General features: G+C 36.5%; 1 protein-coding gene and 1 long non-coding RNA gene across 3 annotated transcripts; one reads left to right on the top strand and one right to left on the bottom strand.

The window, feature by feature from the left end:
* Window positions 1-1408: 1408 nt before the first annotated feature.
* On the bottom strand, window positions 1409-6297 carry taf1b (TATA box binding protein (Tbp)-associated factor, RNA polymerase I, B). Its single transcript, XM_052587287.1, has 15 exons — window positions 6158-6297; window positions 5977-6075; window positions 5649-5736; window positions 5459-5556; window positions 5284-5376; window positions 4780-4879; window positions 4520-4694; window positions 3580-3679; window positions 3345-3492; window positions 3030-3207; window positions 2846-2886; window positions 2682-2763; window positions 2529-2599; window positions 2212-2446; window positions 1409-2081 (listed from the first exon to the last, which is right to left on the bottom strand). Exons 1-15 carry the CDS (start codon window positions 6173-6175, stop codon window positions 1805-1807), a joined length of 1803 nt encoding a protein of 600 aa, XP_052443247.1. The 5' UTR covers window positions 6176-6297; the 3' UTR covers window positions 1409-1804.
* On the top strand, window positions 5905-9337 carry LOC127984582 (uncharacterized). Of its 2 annotated transcripts, none has more exons than XR_008160618.1 (3): window positions 5905-6158; window positions 7362-7507; window positions 8808-9337. It is a non-coding gene; the product is annotated as an uncharacterized LOC127984582 (long non-coding RNA). The 2 variants fall into 2 exon arrangements; XR_008160617.1 differs by having other exon boundaries at window positions 7362-7693.
* Window positions 9338-20630: the final 11293 nt, after the last annotated feature.

Below are 20630 nucleotides of genomic sequence, written 5' to 3'. Positions count from 1 at the left end.
AGTGCACAACATATATTGGTTCTATTTTATATTTTGCAAAGCACTTTTTCAAAAGCACGCGTTGCGTTTTGTATGGCGCAAACAAAGTAGGCCTAATACTCACATTTTAGTATTACACAATTTTAGAAGGTTTTGTCACTGAAAAAGCATATTTATTAGTGATCTGTTAAAAGAAAAGAACGCGAAAATGTTTCAGGCAACGTCACTTTTACGTAAACTTTTTTATGTAAATATATTATATAAAACATAAGCTATAAATGGTCGCGAACACTTTCAGAGCACTGAACACAGATAGAGAAAAATATACGAACTAAACTTAAGCGTCAAAGCAGCAAACAATGAAAGCAGTGTCGCGTATGAAAGAGAAACATTGTTGGGGGAGGAGAGGAAGCGTGGTGTGAGATTAAACATTAAAGATAAGACTGTCAGTTGTTTACAAAGAAATGTAGCCGGAGCGGTCAGCGTGTTTATCTGTATGTACACAAACCCCGGTCAGCTAGAATGCGCTCGTGCAGCGCAATCCCCAGACCGAGTGTTTTACTTTTGGCATCGTGTGTGTGCAGCTCAAAATAGTGCTGGTCTGTTTGAGAGAGCACAAGTCAAACAGAAATCATGCCAGGAACTCTGCAGACGGTCCCTCTACACGTGAAGAGGAAAACAACAACAAAGTTTCTGAGTGTGTATGCATGTGCATGTCATTGCGTCTCTTGCAAGAAGCTTATAGACGGAGTTTATGTTTATGTTTAGCTGAAAATAATGCCAGAGAAACACCCCTGACAGCACACTGTCCTGGTTTCCCCTGTGGCTCCATCTTTCTCAAATTTCTTCTGTCTTCCATCACTCTTGTCCCGCAGTTCGTGTTTTTCTCTCTCTAGAACACGCATGCTGGACTTACTGGCAACAGTAAAATTCCTCTTTGGCTGGTGATACTGTAGTCCTTGTAGTCATCAACTAAAGTTTCAGTGTTTTCGTGCATTTTTATTTTTTACCTTTTTCATTATGTGTATACTGTAGGCTATATAGAAGCTATATCAATGATTCCTATATTAGCTGTTCAAAAGAGCAAAATAAACAGAAATACGCAATTAAAAACCATATAAACTCTTGTCATAAGAACCCTTATAATCATGTGTTATTTAAATAGGTGTTTTTTTTTTCTCATGAGGCTTTTAAGACAAGCCTTTGCCATGTTATCTTTGAGGCTTATCAAGGTGTATAGATAGTAGTATTGATGTTGAGTACAGTGTGACATTAGTGGATTGCAAGTACAAAAGGACATGTGATGTGATCATAAAACATTCTCCTGCATGAGTCAAATCTTAGACTGAAAGGGGTGAAATGGCTTATTATGATCCTTCATCAGGGACAAAATACTGCAAGAACAATGAAAACTAATTAGGCACAAAACCCTCGTTCAGAAGAAAGACCTAGTATAACTACTTTACATTTATTACAAATGTCACTTTTGATCACACAAATGAAAAGACAAAAAATATTTGAGTGAGCTGCAGGACAAAGGAATTTATCAGCACTGGATTGTCAGGTGCATTATGCCCCCTGTTGGTTCATCTGTGTAACTACACTCAATGTAAGTGGTCTATTTTTAAATCAAAATATAAAATACATAAAAATACACTTTTGAGGGAAACAGATGCTGTTCATTCAAAGTCTCTTACCAGGTAAAAATACTGCAAGACACTATTGAAAATAATGCTCAAAAGTGAAAATCTGACGTGACAAAGAACACATCTGCTGTTGTTGGTGCAGAGAAACAAAAGGGATCTTGGGTACTGATATGCAGATTTCATTCTCCATCAGTGATATTCTCTTCATGAACATGGGTTTTCTTTCTAACAACACGGGTTGCGGTTTTTGACCTTTTTTTCGTCTTTTTGCAGGAAGTTAAAGTCCATTGAATCTTAGCCTGATGATTCCTTTTCAAAAAACGACGTTCAACGTTGAGGACCTCTTTGTGCACTTCTGCCCGACGGACTCCCAGAATGAAAGAGAAGAGATCAAGGACCCACACATACATCCTGGGCAAACTGGGCTCAATTTCTGAGAAATGATCCCCACACATCCTGTGAGGAATTTAAAAAATATATATATATTATTAATAGAAATAATAAATTACATTATTTTATTATATAAAATAAAATACAATACTATAGTATCTGTCACTGAGAAAACAAAACCTTTGTTATGACTCACCTGCGTGGGCATAATCTCAGTTCAGGATGCCAGTATTTACGGTTGCAGAGGTACTTGAACCCATCTTTCTTATGGGTACAGTCCAAACGTTTGTTAAACATACTGGGTCCATCCGAACCTTCCTCTTTTCCCCAGCTGAAGTGAAAGCTGGCATGAGGGTTTGTTAAGGAAGACGACTGTTCTGGTGCAGAGTCACTATACTTCTGAAATTTCTGCTCCAAGTGTTCAGCAACGCCTGGAGAATGAAGGCAGACAATGGATGACGTACTGTGATACAGTTTTGAGATCATTACTGAGATGTTACTCGATCAGCTTACGCCTTTTTTTGAGAACCAAGCTCTTGCGTTGCAAAGATGTAATGAAAGGCTTAGTGGTTCCCCATTGTCGTCTGAAAGTGCAGAATGAAAACAGTTGTAGTAAAAGATATTTTTCAATAAAAGTCATGTAAACTGTTGAAATGGTTATCTTACTTGGCTTCCTCTCGTTCTTCCCTCTTTCTGGCTTGCTCCAAGACAGGTTGTACAACATCAAACCACCTTTTTAACTTGAAAACTGTAAAAAGCATATAAGAACATGCTGTGAACCAATAAATAAATAAATAAAAATACTAGCTAAAAAAAAAAAAAAGTGTTACCTTTCTTTTTCTTCTTCTTGGCTGCTTCCTCAGATAACTTCCTTGAGACATCAGTGAGAAAAAGGAAACATTATTAGCATTAAAAAAAAACGTAACTTTACAATCCAGTGTAGTATTAAATTGACTTTTTGCATGGACTTGGATAACTCCAAAACCTTTAGTTACAAATTATGAAGTTATCTACCACTCCACATGATCATCCAACTTGAAAAGGAGCTTCAAGGTGACAATGATGACAGCTACTGCTTGAATGTCATAGCGCAAGAGATGAGGCTTCTCCTTGCTGGGGTCAAAGGTCAGAAAAGAGCTGTCCCCCATAGCAGCTTGTCTAATAACCTTGTGGACCCAAACATGAAGTTCATCTAGGAAAGATCAGTAATGTATGGAGTCAAAAGTGTATCAAAGAAACAGATAAAAAAGACTATTATATGTGTTGGGTAAATTTATTTCAGATCTTATCCCATCGTTTGCCAAACACATTACTGTCAAAAACACACACTTGGGAGGTTTGCCTCCAACAGATATCGGACAGTGAGCGGTAACGGGTGGAGAAGGCAATCCTGAGAAACCGTTGGAAAAGAGGGTAATTTCAAGATCCGAGCCAGAGTCACAGCTTCTTTATGAACCAGCGAGTAGGACGGAAGGTACTGTGGAAGACCAGAAGTCGTAGCTATTAGGAATACAAAACAATGCTTCATGATTGAAGAAATGCGAACCAGATTCATCTTCCTCACCCGAACATTGAAGAACTGGACATCTTTTCCAAACAGTCTCATCTCCGTGGGAAATGCCTCATGAATGTTCATGTAAGGAACACGTCTCTCTGTGACCATCCTGCATGAAATATGACTAAATCAGATGTTTTTCAAGTTTACAAGTATACACAGTATAAAAGCCATCATCTAATCAGGATATTACATCTAAACACACTGACAGCAATGTTAAATACTGCATACAAAACAGAAACATTGCTTAGGACAAAACTTTGGGCCTAAAAATCATCCAGAGCAAACCTATTAAAACACATATAGCATCAAGTCAGTATAAAATCTAATTTGACTCCATTTAAATGCACTTAAATAAAGGAGGATACTTTGGTGTATGCTATGCAACAAAAAAAAACCTTTACACCTTTAATCTTAAAAGTGGACTGCATGATTTGAGAAAAAAATCAAATTGTTCTGACAAATAAAACAAATAAAGTTTTTTCTGTGATTGTTTGTAGGACTACACAATTTTGTATATATCAATACAACTATACAATTATAATAAACCCAAAAAATCTTATTATATACAATTTTACATTTAAGTAATCTCACAAATAAATATTTAAAATAAAAGTATTTTAAGAATTCAATTAAGTAAGTATAACTAACTATAATATCACAATACTTGTATTGACATCTGGCTTAATAAAGTGAAATGGTTGCATGACTAAATGCTTGTTATAAGCGATCTTACTTTTTTTTTTTATATATCGGAGTAGATGCAGAGATAGTGATAGTGTAGAGTGGGATTTACTGTAAGCAGAGAAGCTTTTATACTATGAAAGCACAAAATCAAGAGAATGTAAAAGAACACAATGCCATGCTAGAAATCCTGCTCTGTCACTTGTAAATATAATATTTTTTAAAAATGGCCAATATGTGTTGAACTGTTTTTGTCCTTTCAAACCTCAATAAGTCTGCCAGAGTGACGGCTTCTCGAACCCACAGCAGAGCCAGATAGCACAGGGCCAGTGTCCGTGGCATAGTCATAAGATTGTGCATTTTTGTTCCCTTTATATTTTGGTACACAACAGCATCCAAAGACCCTGAACATACTGATGACTGTGCTTCACTGGAGTAACCTGCAGGAAAAGAACTACATTAATTTCAATCAACACTGTATAAGATGTAAATGGTCCAGCTGTCTGAGAGCAATCACTGTCGTACCTGAGACTGACATCTCTTCTGACATCTCTGAAGCAGCTTCGGTGTGATAAGACTGCTCACTTTGAGCGTTAGACTCTGTATCACTCTGTGGCTTCATGAACTTGAGGGCAAAAAGGCAGGAAGAGAGCAGAGCAGTGCTTTTAATCATTTTTGTTGGCAGAAATAAAGCTGAAGTAAAAATAAAATATTAAAAATTGAAATGAAAATTCAAAATGTTTGCCTGGCAACTAATTTAAATAAATACAACAAAACTGAAGAAGTAAATAATTAAAACTAAAATACAAATAAATTATAGCTAAACATGTATTTAAAAAAATAATAAAAGCACAAACAAAGTAAAATATAAAACAACGCTAATTCAAAATAATATAATAAATACTATAATAGGATATAAACAATACAAAAATAACACTGAAACAGAGAAACCAGAAGAATGGTGTTATTTGTACACTACAGAAAATGTACAGCACTTTCTATTAATTTCAACATTTAAAAAAAACGTACCACTGTAAACTTAGGAGTGTACACTGGATTTCTGGTGAAAGCTTGCTGTGTGTTCTGCAGGTATCTCTTCCAGAAATTCCACAAAACTTCTGTCTGTCAAAACAAAATGCGATAGTTTTTTTGTGTCATCCATACCGTTGTGTGGGTTTAGTAGGCTAAACCAAAAACTACCAACCTCAAACTTGATGCAGACACCGAGACTGACCAAAGCCTTGGCCTGGTGTTTCAAGATGAACTGAAATCCCTCACAAACCAGCCACTCTCGCTCATTCTCTAAAAGCAGACAGAAGATACCACGAGATCAGAGAAAGGGAAGGATCTCAAAAATATACAGCTTAAAACGTGGACAGAAGACTTTGACTGACCTTGTCTTTTCTTTTTGGGTCTTGTTATTTGTGAGATCCTGCTGTGTTTACTATGAAGTGTGTTCACATCCACCACCTCCCTCGTTTTCTAGAAGAAATTGAGACAATATACAGCATGATTTTTTTTTTTAAGTGTATAATGCATGATTAATTTACAGTTTCATTAATTTCACCCCCTTACAACAAATTAATTCCAACTATTTTTCCACTCGTTTCTTTAGAATAAGAGCCTGGGACAAGATTGTCAATAAGAAATACTGCGTTAACATTGAGGATTTGTAGAATATCAAAGCCCTAGACATCTGATAATGTTCGTCTCTTGACCAACCTCGATCACATTGTGGCAGCTCTTGCAGAAGAACTGACCCTCATCGGACACTCCCCAGTCTACAGCAGCGCACTGGCCGCAGGGCTCACTGTATCCCTCCTGGAGGAAGAGTACAACAGTCAGATATCGACTACATAACAGCACAGACCGCCAAACAATACTACCGAAAGGAGAAACTCACGGTAAGTTGTTCGTCCATGACTTTTAAGCCGAGTTACTGCAAACTCCCATAACAAATCGCGCGCGTTTAAAGTTCCGTTTGTTTTCGATAATCACACAGCATGGGCACATACCACGCATTCAATATGGCCTCCGAAATATTTTTCATAATAAAAGTCCAGTCATCAACAAAAAAAATGTTATACGCTTTTATTTTTATGGTTTATTATTATTGATATATTGCTTATGGCTTAATAAATAAATTGTTTTATACATAGGTCTTATGTAAAAACTGTAATGATTGTATACAAAACAATTATATTGCATAGTTATATACAACTATGTAAGAATATTATTCTATCCTTTATTATTTTATATATGTACTTCTAATTGTACTGTTTAATCTTATTTTTGTATATATTATTTTATAAATAGGCGTAATATAAAGAAATGTGTAATAATTTTATTACATAATTATATTTCATATATAACTTATAGATCAAATAACTAAATTAATAGGAATAAAATGTTTCACATAACACATGTGCACAGTGTAAATTATTTTTTTTCTCTCTCTTATTATTTAAAATATTTATTTTCATTGTATTATAATATTTAAATATAATTTGTATTATTTTTTACGTTACCAAGTGCTATAATTAATGTATTTGTATATATTTACTCGTCTATTCTTTTTTAATAAATGGCTATTTATTAAGCCAATAAAACACTACCCCAATGTGCCATGTCCCTCCTACATAACTAAGAAAGGTGTCATCATGGACAATAGACACTAGATGGCGTGTTAGTCCATGAAGCTGTCAGTAGCTTTGGGTGTAAACTATATCATGGTACTACCTGAACTATACAAACCTCCAAAATTTCTTCCCCAAAAGACCTGAGCAGCATTCTGTTTTTTCCATCGCTCTCCTCACTCCAGGAGGACAGATATAAGAGTGTCCTCATCTGTATGATTGTTATGGCATTGTGGAAGACCTTGGAAATTAGCAACAGCAAAAGGGAGATATGCCTCACATCGAGGGCCTCTAATTGACATAAAAAAGTACATTTACAGTGGTATTCAAATCAAACATTTTTTATGACATTCCTTTATGCTTCGCAATGTGGCATTTGTCTTTTGTGTCAGTGTGTGTTTGTGTACATATGTGTGAGTGTTTTTTCTCTCTCTCTCTCTCTCTCTCTCTCTCTTTTTACATGTGCATCAGCAAACCTCCATCCAATCCCCTTCCCCACCTCTTGGAGAAAGCTGCTTTTTTTCACCACTGGACCAATTTCATGGTTTACTGCCTCCCATGCTCTCCAGTGTTCTCTATGCAAAATGCAGAATTGTTGCCAGTGGAAATCAGGTACGGTCAGTAACTGCAGGTGTGGGTATTATTCTTCACACTGAAGCACAATGGACTGCTCTTCCTCAAGTATGGCACGCTTTACAATCCCAGTCGTCCTCCACAGATGTCGCATGCCGTGATTAGGGATTGTGGGAGGCTGTGGGCGAACAGAAAATTACACTGAGTCTTGCTCACTTGGATCTTATCTGGTATAAATATTACATGCTCTCACTGCCTTTCCCATCACGACTCTGCTCCTGCTGTTCACGGCAGTTGAGCTGAAGTTGGCCCAAAACCAGCCACAGCTTGCTGTGTGCTGCACGAGACAGAAGAGGAAGAAACCTTTCTGTAATTAAAACCAAAATATGAAACAAGATTAACTACTATATATAATACTAATTTTAATTTAACACTCAGTGCATGAGTATTTACACATGCAATGCTTGATTGGTATAGTTTGGTGTAACTGCTGTCGATTCAGTGGAGTGAATCATTTACGTTGGAATTGTTATCAGTTTAAACAATTTAGACCGTTTCGACAAATTCGCTGGAAATTTATCTTACAGGTTCTCTGTAATTAAAACAAAATCATGAAACAATATTTGCTATGCCAACATATATGACATATGAATTAAATTTAACACTCCAGGTAGTCTGGACTAGAGCCATTGAATTTATTAATTGGAGGGAGTGAATTACGTTGGAAACTTTGTGATCAATTCAACCCATTCAAAAGCCATTCATTTTCATTTTTCTTTGTAATTACCTAACCATGAAAGAATATTTGCTATCGTATATATAACATTTAACTACAAACACACAAACATTTGTATATACAAATGCAAGGAGCCGCTAAACAAATTCAATTCAATCGACTTAACCCGTTGACCTTCCTTGGTCAAGCAGCTTCATCGGAAAGATGTTCTTGTTGGTAAACAGCATGGCTATGTTGGTCCACCAAGACCAGCACCAAACAAGCATAAACTACCTTGAACAAACATGGCCTAAAATGTTATTTTCAGCCACAAAATAGTCTTTCTTGTTATGCACCAATATTTTATTTAGTTGGGATGAAGACTGGTGTGATGCAATAATTTTAGTGAAGGGAAAGCCAAAGAGAATACTGATCAAGCCACACATAACCAGACTCACAGCCATATTCAAGTCTCAGTTGAAAAGCACTGTACTGACATAGCTACTAAAGCCAGCTGTTTAAATAAATAAAATGGATCACATTTATGCACAAATACACAATATGCATTACTAAATAAGCCTAAAATTCTTAAGGCCTACAGTATCTTAATTCTTGCTTCTATTATACAGATTCTCTCCAGCATCAGATACAGTGTTTGATATGAGATGAAGGCAGTGGAATCTTCACACACGGAAAATCCTATTGTTGCCCACCTCAGGTCTGCGTCCAGTCGGTTACCATGGCAACTACGTAGTGGCAGCCGGAGCGAATGGAGGGGGTAGATCATGCATAATCAAAATGAGAGCGTGTGTAGAGTGCACACTTCTCATCTCAAAGAGGCTGTCAGAACTGCTAGAATTATGCACCCACAAAGTAGAAGATGTTTTGTGGGCTCTGGGTCGACCACCGTTTCTATTGGAAGCAATTAAATGTTACACAGTCACAAGATGATTTGAATATATCTGTTTTAGTAATCATCTAAGGGTTAATATGCAGAGGCACATTTGAGTGGTGGCGTCATTAACCATAATTCTTTGACTTTGTTCATGTTTAGGGTCCAAGAGACCCCAATGTTATACGAGAAAAAAATAGTAATAGTAATTAAAGTTTGTTGCACCATTAACCTGGAAGTATAACTTTTATTCAACCCTGAAAAAAGAGAGACTGTATTTAAGTTTTATTTTTCTTTCTCAAAAGTTCCATGAGAACCTAAATAGATTTTCCATTTTAAATGGGAAAAATAATCACAATTGAGTTTATGATCTGTTCTCATACTATTAAAATCAAAATGAATCAACCTGATGCTTCAAAGTTAAATATGTTTTCTGAGCAATTAAAAATAAGTGTCAGACTCGTACATTCGATTTTACAAATGGCTGCAGCAACTCTTACGTTAAAAATAAGGTGAATATCACAGTAGGATAAACAAGGCTACACACTTACAGGTAATTTTCACTCTATCTATGGGTGAACTACACACACACACACACACACACACACGCACACACACACACCAGATTTGAGTTCCTCACATCACTCTGGAACAAATGACCTCATTGCTTTCATTAGTCACTGTGGTAGCCTGTCAGCCGACCCTCTGTTTACTCAGTCCGTCATCACTATGGTAATAAAAGCTACACATATTTCCCTTCTTTCAGAAATACTCTAGACAGGCATATGTTTAGAGGACAGCAGAAATCAGCATGACTGGCCCATACATTTGCTTACATAATATCTCTGGAACACTAAAGCTCAACATGCTTCCTAGATCCCCTTGATCAAAGAGCTGCTCAGATTTTCCAGGTTTCCATGCATACAGCCATCCAGACGGTTATTTATTCTTGCTTCTCTGCAGACAAAAGACTTTCCTACTTCCCCACAACAGCAATATGTTCTTCAGAGCATGATCAGATATTGACTGGCATTACTCTGCCAGCCCCTTTAGGATATACTACGGTCAGCAGAAAGGAATGAGGCATTTCCCAGTGTCCTGGGATGACTTCTGAAATCCAGCTGACTCCTTCAGCTTTTGAGGAGAGTGAATTACATTCTATTACTGGGGTCATTCATCAATAAACTTGCACTGAAATTTAATCTAAATTTACGATAGCATTTAAAACCAACTGACACCATGCAAAACATTCCCAGAAGCCTAAGAAGCAAATTTCTTAAAACAATTGAATAGAAACAGAATAGCTTATAGGGACTTTATAATAATGTTTGGGTATCAATTAAGTCAAATAAAAAATAGATGAAGTGCAGCTTATAGACATTCAGTCAGAGCACCATATTTTGACAGGAAAGAAAATGAGAGATAAAAGGATGAAGGATAGAAGTACTGTGTGTTCAAGGATTATATTGTTGTCAACAACTGCTCAGCTGAAGAAAAGAAATCAGTGGACAAAAACTCAATAAAACAATTTTGAAAGTAGTGAGTTGTAAAAAATTACATGATGTAGGACCTTTATACAGTGTGTGCCATTGTAAATCCTGCAAGTCTATAACTCACAGCCTTGTTTTCATCCGTGTCAAATTCAATATGGCTTTTAATCTGAGTAGGGTCAATATTTAAATGCACAGCCAATGAGAGTCTGAAACATGATTGGGTGTAGGCCTGCTATCAAATGTGAATGTGTTTGTTTTAACTGGTTTTGAAAATTGGCAATGCAACATTGGAAAAGAGTCAAAACAGAGATGTAAGATTGTACGGTAAGGCCTTATATGGATATGATTTACAAATTTTTATGCAAATTACTTATTCCGATCAAACTCTCTTTTATAACAATTCTGATTTACACTCTCACCTGTTTCAGGACATTTTTAGCTCACATAAATACCCAAAATGTATGAGATTATTATTAACTGAGGTCTATTATTACAGTATTTAAACAGTAGGAGATGACTGTCGACCACTGATATTTCTGTATATTTAAAATATTACTTTATTGCCTTAAGTGGGCGTGGCCTATTACACTCTCAGAAGAGAATTTGTAAAAGCTGTCACTGGGGAGGTACCTCTTCAGAAGGTACACATTTGTACCTAAAAAGTCCATATTCATCCCTTAAAGGTACATATTAGTACATAGAGTGTACATATATCTAAAAGACACAGTAACAGCTTTTGTCCCTTTTTTTCTGAGAGAGTACTTTCTTACTATTACTGGAACAGTATTGCACTGTGGCAGATACGCAGAGTGGCACTGTGAGGTATGATCTTGTGATTGGTTACATACCCATCGGCAGATCGGATCTCCTCGGATCCCCCACCTGCTAAAGGGTCGTTCAGAATACAATTCCAAGCGTAGGATAACGGGGCTGTCTCCATAGCAACAAACGCTGGACTCTATGAAAGAGAAAAAGAGGCACAGAGAAAGAGGGATTCTATGGTAACTACCTCCTTGCAACTAACTAAGAATAGATTCATCGTATGGCACGTCTCCCACATTCCAATGCTCCTTTTACAGTTATTGCATAGCCTTTTATAAAACACCTAATTTGAACATGCTTAATATATTTTGAAGATAGGAAAGAACAAAAGGTTTGTGTGGGTGGTGCATAGTAAAAGCCTCTTCGGTTTTGGTGGAGTGGCATACATGGAGATTTAAACACAAAACAAAGGCCTACTCTATTCAACTGCGTGATTGCAGATACTTTTAGCAACACAAACTCAATTTTGTCTGCTCTTGTGTTCAGAAATGTATCAGACTGCAAAACCCTCCCAATTGCTACTCAGAACTAGCCCAATTTCAAGGGGGTCCCACTATGAAAATTGCATTCTGGGGGATAAAATACAGTTTTTTGGAGGGGTTTTGATATTTGCATATTGTGTTAAAGTAAAACCGCGGACTTGGCAGACTGTCATAATGCAATGCAAGTACATGTTGCATTCTCAACACTGCCTCAAGTGATGATATAGTGGACATAAAGATCTTGTGCGGAAAAAAAAAGTGATTGTGATCGTTTTTATATGATTCATTATGAAAACATAAACTTTTTTAGGAATAATAAGCAAGAAGATTCACCCCTAAATATAATCAGCAGGTTGAACAAAAATGTATTAATGAGAACGTACAAATTCATACAAATTAGCCACCACCAATATACCAACATGTAAAATAGTTATGAATTGCCATAACAGTGCATTGGTTCATGAGAAAGAAAACCTTAGGGGAATCTTGCTGAACAAGTTATATTTATAGCTTAATTATATCATCTTGTATGGCACAAACGTTCGAAAGGGAACACTATTGCCCTACAGAAGTTTGTTAGTGGCAGAACAAGACATGGTTTCCAGTGCTAAGTTTGTTTGTGCAAAAAACATTGCATTAAAGCATCCTTGATCATGTCATGCCTAATGAAGCCTAGTCCACAGCAATTTCGAAGTAGATATTATGCTGGAAACTGGCTGCCAGGTTTTACTAATTCGTCCCTCAGGAAGGGTAATTTCAAGCCTCATTCATAAAGCATTGCTTCATTTATCTAATTGCATACTGTTATCGGTATCTCTAACTGAGTAGATAAGAGGTATTACATTTCCTGTTCACATGGGATGTGCAAACAATGACAAAGCAACACAGTGTTTTTTTTTCTAAGCTTTGTCTAATTTGATCTCATTCAGGGTGATATAGTGTAACTGATTTGTATGTTCCTGTTAGCTCCTGCTGGGATGATGTAACTACACGGATATGAGTGGAAAAACCATCTTTTTCCATGGCCATATTTTTGCAAGGAAAACACACAGCTAGTCAAAAGTTACGGGTTTGTACGTTTTTTTTAGTTTCTTGAAAGTTTTTTATGCTTACCAAAGGTGCATTTATTTGGTAAAATATACAGTAAAACAGAAATATTGTGAAGTACGTATACTGAATGTGTGTGTGTTTATACATTTGTTTTGTTTTTTTGTGGAGGAATCTTTAAAACACAAATGAAATGACTTATATTTTTCATTTTCTGCTGCGTTTCATGTCACAGCTTAGAACAGTCAGTAGAAAAGAGAGAAAGAAAGAGAGTGGGGTGTGTGTAGGAGCGTTTGTTTTACAACCTTAATGTAATTCCTGTCCCGATGAGCAGTAGCCCACCTGTTGTGTGGCTCAATGATATGTTGTGGGAGTCTGGCTCCATCCTTTCTCACACAACTCTGTGAGGGTTGCAAGGACCAGCTTTGAAGCATTACTAACATTTACAGATGGACTGTGTTGTTTGCATCATTTTGTTTCCTAAAAACCACACATCTTTTATACTTTTTTACCCACTCACATTATAGGACTATGTAGTCCAGCTGAACTGGTATTAGTTTAACATTAGTAAAACAGACATGTTTTTTACATTCCCTGATTATTCCTGATATTAGGAAGAGAGATGTTTCAACTCTAGGCATTCAGTTACTGCAATGCATTATCTTTTTTCTTCTCAGAGGACTCTAATTACTGCCGTGGCTATATTGACCCATTTACTTGAATAGCACTTTCACACATCACAGAGATTATCAAGCCAAACATTAACCTGCACTTCATGTTGATGACCTCAGGAAAACAGACAAAGAGTAAGCTTATATACACCACAAAATCATATTTCTGTTTCCATAGAGATATGTGTCTCCAAACTGCATTATTTGTTTGCCACATAAAGTGTAACATGCATTAGCTAGAAAAAAAAACACTATTATTTCATGACTACTCTGCTGGCATGTAGCTGATACTCATCATAGAATAATGGCATCAGTGGGTGAGGGTCAGAACAAAGGATCACCATCTTATTTGTCATCAGTGTTAATTTGAAGTTATGTGGCTTTTAGTCACTAGAATTCATTAGAATTCTCTTGTCAGAATGCTGTGACACCTGCCCACACACATGAATTATGCACACACAGAATGATTGTGTTTACATGTGTGAAAGTGAGTGTGTGTGATTAAAGAGCTGGTCAGACATAGTGCTTTTTAAAGGACGTTTAAATATCATGTGACAGTTCTTCAGCAGAAATGTACCAAATATTTTCATCCATTACAGTATTTACAGCAGAAATGTACCAAATATTTTCATCCATTACAGTATTTACAGCAGAAATGTACCAAATGTTTACATCCATTACAGTATTTCATACATCAAGCATTTACATTTGATTCTTCATAACATTAACGTTGTGTTTAAGTTACATTTTACAATTTCCCACATTTCTTTACAATGCATACATGTGTGCAAGTGAAGACCGCTGTACAGTCCACATAAAAATGAAAATCCTCTATTAAATCAGATTCATTCATGAACAATGCAAATGATCACTGTGTTAATGAATGGACCATTGAATCATTGACTCACCTGAGTTGTTAAAAAATGCTGAACAAAAACGCAAAAACAAAACACTATATTTCTGGGGGACATAACTGCTCTGCGTTATTTTTGAAGAAAAGAAAATTGCTGGCAAAATAAAGGAAAACCTGTCAAAATTGACAATGTCTTGGTCATTTATTTTAATGAACTTAATGCATGTTTACTAAACTGTTGTATATAGAATTAATATTAGCAGCCATGCAGACAGATATTCAGTAAAAGAGTCATTTTTGCAGCTTGGTGCCAATAAATTGCCTTTTTAGAAGTTTTGGGATCTGACATTGGCAGTGTTTCATGGATCAAGCACTTTTATCACAAAAATGTGATTCTTTACAACATGAACAGAATTACAGTGATAGTCCACCTAAATATGAACATTCTCTCATTCTCTTCTCTCTTCATGTCAACTCAGTTGTATATGACTTAATGTAAACAAAGAAACAAATTTAAACTATAAACCATCATTTCTGACCAACTGTACACTTATGCATTTAGCAGACACTTTTTGATTAGAGAATTTTTATTTTTTGGGTGGAGCATCCCTTTAATGGAAAGCACAGCAAACTACAGGACAGCCCAGTATAACTCCCTCTTTCCAAAAAAAGGGGCGGAGAACAAATGATGTGGCAAAACCATGGTTTGTCTTGAAGAGAATCTGTACCCTGTGTATGCTCTGCCAGCTCTCACACTTCATTATTCAGCACACACACACACACACACACACACACACAGAAAAGCTCTTTGGGCTTTTGAGAGGATGTATTTTTAGAGTGATGAAATCTCATGACCAGACTGAGGCTGCATGTCTCACTCTTTGCTCCAGGCACTGTCCTTCCACCATCTCTCACCCGCTCACTCAAGGTTAAGCTTCTTTAAGTGTCCTGTTATGTTTTCTAACTCAACTTCAGTGTTTAGTATGTGTTTGTATGTAATTTATTTAAAGTATCTAGTCTATTTTTTATATACAGTATATGTTAAAGTTAAGGAGAAGAGTGATGCTTTCATATAGACTGCAAACATCTGTGTGAACTAGAATGCTGCAGCAGTATCTCAAAACACATATTTAATGTTTATGCTTTATTCAGACTTTCACCGGATAATGAGGCAATGTGGGTGGAAGCAGCAACACAGTAGAGATCTTGAACATGTTTGTAAAGGTGAGATAAGACAACATGAATTATTGATAGTCAACTCTTCAGACTCTTCTGAAGGAGCCAAAAAAGTCCTCAAAGTATTTATGGACAATGAAATGCAAGCTGCTCATGGAGATTTGCATACGAAAAGGAAAAGTTTGAATAAGATAAGCTTGTAATCATGATAGCTATCGCAACTTTTGCAACTTTTAACCTGCACACATTAAACCCACAAATAACAGCATACAAACTGGGTTAAACACAATAAAAACACTGTGTTTATTTCAGTCAGATGTCTTGCATGGGTGACGCACAGTATAACAGACCTAATCGTTGTGAATTTTATTTTATAATTCAGTTTTTGGTTGCAAAAAAGGATAAAGATCATAATAGCATAATGACAACATATCACATAACTGTTAGATAAGAGAACAACAACTTGCAAACATAGACAATAAATAATGAACAAGGAACTGAATTAGGGCTTTAAACAATAGGGTCAAATCAAATAATTAACACTAGTATAACACATGAGTGCAAAACTCTGTGCAACTCAAAACAGAACTCTTCAGATCTTAGTCAGGGTAGCAACATCTAACATGCAGGATGTTTGACAGGAATGAAAATTTGGCTATGAGGGATTGTTCAGTTGATAATGTGTTCCAGTAGACAAACATCTTTACAAATTTTGTGACTTGCAAAAACTTGATTCAGGACCTTTATACAGTTTGTGCCTTCGGATATCTATCTCTCACAGCTAGTTTTCATCCATGTTAAATTCAGTATGGTGTCTAACCTGATTTAGGCCTACACTATAAAAAAACAAACAAAAAACACGTATTCCTGACATCTAGTGATTAATTAAATGCTGTGCATTTTCTACCAGTTTCATTAGCTACAATGTTTAAATTGATGAATTAGCAATGAAACATATGCAAAATGAAAGACTGATGCCAACAAAAAGTGGTTTGCACAGCACTCTACATTTATTAAATGTGTGCTGTAAGAAAAATATAAGCTTATCTCAGCTATCTGCTGAAGTTACAAAGGTATGCAATATAAATTGATTAGTAGAGGTAGTGTTGACAGAACTATAGTGGCCCCTGCCAAGGGAAGTTAAAATACCCTAGTGTGTTCATCGTAGAGGGTTGTTCCCCAGCCAGACTCCTGTGTGTGTATGTGCTTTTGATGATCACCACATGATAACCTGATTGAATTATGGCCAATATGATGAGAAGTCCCACTTCTGTGCCACTTTAAAAATGGAGGAAGCGTTCACTGTGTTTGAGCACGCTCAATGAATATTTCATCACCCTGAGAGCTGAGGCACGCTTTGAGGCTGAGTGGTCTACGGACTCCATATGTGGGCTCTCCCTTTCACTCTCTCGACAGAGGAGCCCGCTGGTATTCTGCCAAACCAGAGCTCCATGTGCTATCAGGGTCTGGAGAGCTAAGCCCTTACTGCACTGAATGGAAATGCTGCAAATTCATGCTTGTGTGCCTAAGAACAAACCAAAGGAATGTTAGACTATGTGTGTCGGGGATGTAAAAAAAGAAGGAATAAGAAAATGACTAAGAATGTTCTTTCGTGTATATGTTTGTGCCTGTATTGCATGTGATAGAAACCACAGCAAAGTAAGCCTTGCATTTGGCTTCTGGCTCAAATGACAGGATACAGGATGTGATAAAGGATTTGTCTGCAAGTGTTATACATTACGCTTGTGATCAAAGATTCTACTTATATAACACAGTGTAGGCAACAAAAGCATTAGACAGAAGCACCACAGGCAGTCATTTTCTCTTTAAACTATAGAACACCCATACTCCCAGAAATGTGGTGACTTTAACACTAGTCCGTTTTTAGGGGGGATTGCTGTAACAGTTCCCTTATGATTTGAGATTTACAGCAAATTCAAGCAAAACGAAGTGAAAATAGTGATATGCTAACTAAATTATTCAGTGGTGCATTTCTCCTTTCAAACGACAAGATACTGTTTCTAAAATGTAGTGGTGCAGCATGATCAAAAGTTACAGCTTTTTAATGTTTTTAATGTCTGAGATGGGGTAATAATTTGGTTCTTTGTAAATGTTAAGTTCTCTTTCATATGAATTGTAATTCATTTCAACTAATTGGTTCACTGAGACAATTCATGATTTGAGTTTCTGCTGCAGTTTCAAAGTATACCAAAAATAAAAGCATTTTTGCAGAGAAGTTATAGAAGAACCATTTTTGGTTCCAAAGAACCTTTCAGTGAGCAGTTCCTAAAAGAACCAAATTTTCTTAGTGAGTAGAACACATTTTCATATAACAATTTTTTTTTCCACTCTAAAGAACCTTTTGTGTATTAAAACATACCAAGGTTCTTCATGGTACCATAGATGCCAACCATGACAATAAAGAACCTTTAATTTTAAGTGTAGCTTCCCCAACACTGCATGCACTGCATTCTTACTTTTTTTGACAGGTCATATTTTTCTGTGGATTTACAGAACCCCACACATGCACAGATGGGAGATTCTGCCCAAGAAACATTCACAGCAGCCATATTTAGCATCAGTGTTAAATACTTGAACAGCTTCTGTAAAATGACAAATGAACCCTGATGGCCAGCAGCATATTGACAGAGCCAGAAATGAGGGCGATATACACCAAAGCGCCTCAGAGATGATGTGGCACATAATGTTTCCATCTGCCTCCTGCTCTTGGAAGACCCCAGAAATGTAATGGGGCTATCCCATTATCTTCAATAATATCAGAAACTCTTTCAATTGTGTTTAAAGAGCCATTGCTCTTCAGTTTTCAGCCTGCTCGGATGCAGCCAAGCTAAGAAAAGTGAGAGATTAGATAAACTGAGATGGTGCCAGCAGTGAAAATTAAGTTTTTTTTCATCAGCACATGCCACTTCCAAAATGTGTTTATCAAATTAATAAGGATTTTCATTTGCTGAAGGATCCGTTATATGGAATGTTATTATAATAATTATAAACAAAATGTTAAACATGACTGTTCTTGTTGAATATCAACATAATCTGACGGACTCCAGAAAAATGATCGAGGACAGGAGCAAGCAGATTTCAGCTGCTGTCTTGATAAAGTGGAGAAGCAGACTCAGAGATGTGATTCCATCAAAGCCTCTGATACATCTGTGATGGATCAGAGGTTCACCGAAGACAGTCATGCTCAGGCACATTTGAGACAGTCACCTATGAAATACCCCACCGAATTCATTTCTGCCCAGGTCACTCACAGAACAATCTTTCTCATGCTTGTTTTTCTGTTTTTGGATAATGGAACACTGGACTACGATAAGATTTGACAGGAAATGTAATTAGAAACTATTGTATGTGGCCTTGATAACAGGTCTGAATAAGCTTTGTTTCCAGGCAGGTTTTCAGGAGATGAGACAACGCCCTTGAAATTTTTCCTTCTTATTCACTGAAAAAAAACAAAAAAAAAAACATTACATAATAGTGCTCGCCTGTGCAGAAAGTGTGAGCCGACAGCCTGACTGATTCAGTTTAAATGCGAGCGCATGACAGCAGACGGGCTGAGAGGAGATGGAGGAGAGATGGGAAAAGAGATGGGGGTGAGCGATGCAATATGCATTTCACTAGAAGGGTTTATCTTGCTCTGCACTCACTATGAAATTCACTACATACAGTATGATGTGTATCTCACTATGCATTAACTAATTTTTCTGATCCAAAAGACTGACAATGACAAAATACTGTTTTGTAAAACTTTATCTAATATTTAATCTTTTTTAAATGTTACAGGTTTATATAGCTCATGAGGACACTGGAAAACCTACTGCATTTATCTACACTTTGTCTAAACGTTGATATAGTTAGATATATATAAAGAAAATAATATATATTATTACATTTATTCATTTATGGATTTTTTTTTTCCCAAAGCAACTTCTAAAATAAGAATTACAACAAGTGATTCCTCTTAGGGGGCAAGAGCAAGTGCTATCAATACAAAGTTTTTAAATATTGTGCAGAATAGTATAAGCTACAACAGGGAGGGATTCAAGATATAGATAAATCATAGAAGAGTTATATATTATGGTTTTGTTGCCGGTAATAAATAATACTATTTTGTGATTAAATGTTTCTCAGTGGCTGTCAAAAAAGAGAAAAGTTTGTAAAAGGAATAAATGTCCACTCTGAAAAGATCCCTCGAAAGGATCCCATATACAAACCTCATTGGAAACATCTTTCTTATCTTAGGCTTTTCTAATCAGGAAACGTTTGCAGCCCTGAGGCCAGAGAGGAAGCAGCAGTTCAGAAACTTCACATAAATGCCCAGCACTCATCATATACAGACTCTCATACATTCTCTGCAGCTCTCAGGCTCCATGTGAGTGTTAGATAAGTCAAGTAGGCTGGATGTGTGCTGAGAAGGAGGCTCAGCCTGTTACTGCACTCTATCACTGTAATATCCCCATATCAATTTTAAGCCTGATAGAAAGATATAAAGTGGAGTAAGTGAAAGTATAAACTGGAAGATTTTAAAAGACAGCACTGTAATGTGGTGTAAGATTTAAAACTAGCTCTTCTATCACTTTATATTCCAGTGATTCAGTGAAATATGAGCTGGTTGGAAGATCCAGTGAAAGTTGATCTGTAAAAATGTAAAGTATTTATATGTTGCACAACTTATATCTAAATTGAGCTCATAATAAATTTTTCCATGTTTAAAAGTCTAAGTCCATCCACGCCGGCTGAGTGCACAAGAAACTGAGGTGCCGTAACCATCGTGATAATGATGACGTCCTCTCACTTGCAATTGGCGTAAACTCCATGTTAAATATCTTATTGATTATTGGTCAATTTAGCTTGACTGACGTTAGAAAGCGAGGCACATCCAAGACTTGATTGGACTTGTGTTCAAAAAGCCACGCCCACCTATCACGTTCGGCTGAGGTGAAGGCGAATCTTTTTCTCCCTCCAACCCAAAGCGGATATAGCTTTTGCGGAGTAGCT

This window comes from Carassius gibelio, chromosome B20, assembly GCF_023724105.1.
Source record: "Carassius gibelio isolate Cgi1373 ecotype wild population from Czech Republic chromosome B20, carGib1.2-hapl.c, whole genome shotgun sequence".
NCBI lineage: Eukaryota > Metazoa > Chordata > Actinopteri > Cypriniformes > Cyprinidae > Carassius > Carassius gibelio.
The sequence above is the reverse complement of the archived record's forward strand: the minus strand, read 5'-3'. Positions and strand labels throughout refer to the sequence as shown.

Excerpts from the sequence above, each read along its gene's own strand:
- taf1b (XM_052587287.1), bottom strand. Across the intron at positions 5,377-5,458 it reads GTGTCTGCATCAAGTTTGAG|ACAGAAGTTTTGTGGAATTT; the intron begins GTTGGTAGTTTT and ends TTGTTTTGACAG. Across the intron at positions 4,880-5,283 it reads ACACTCCTAAGTTTACAGTG|TTCATGAAGCCACAGAGTGA; the intron begins GTACGTTTTTTT and ends TTTGCCCTCAAG.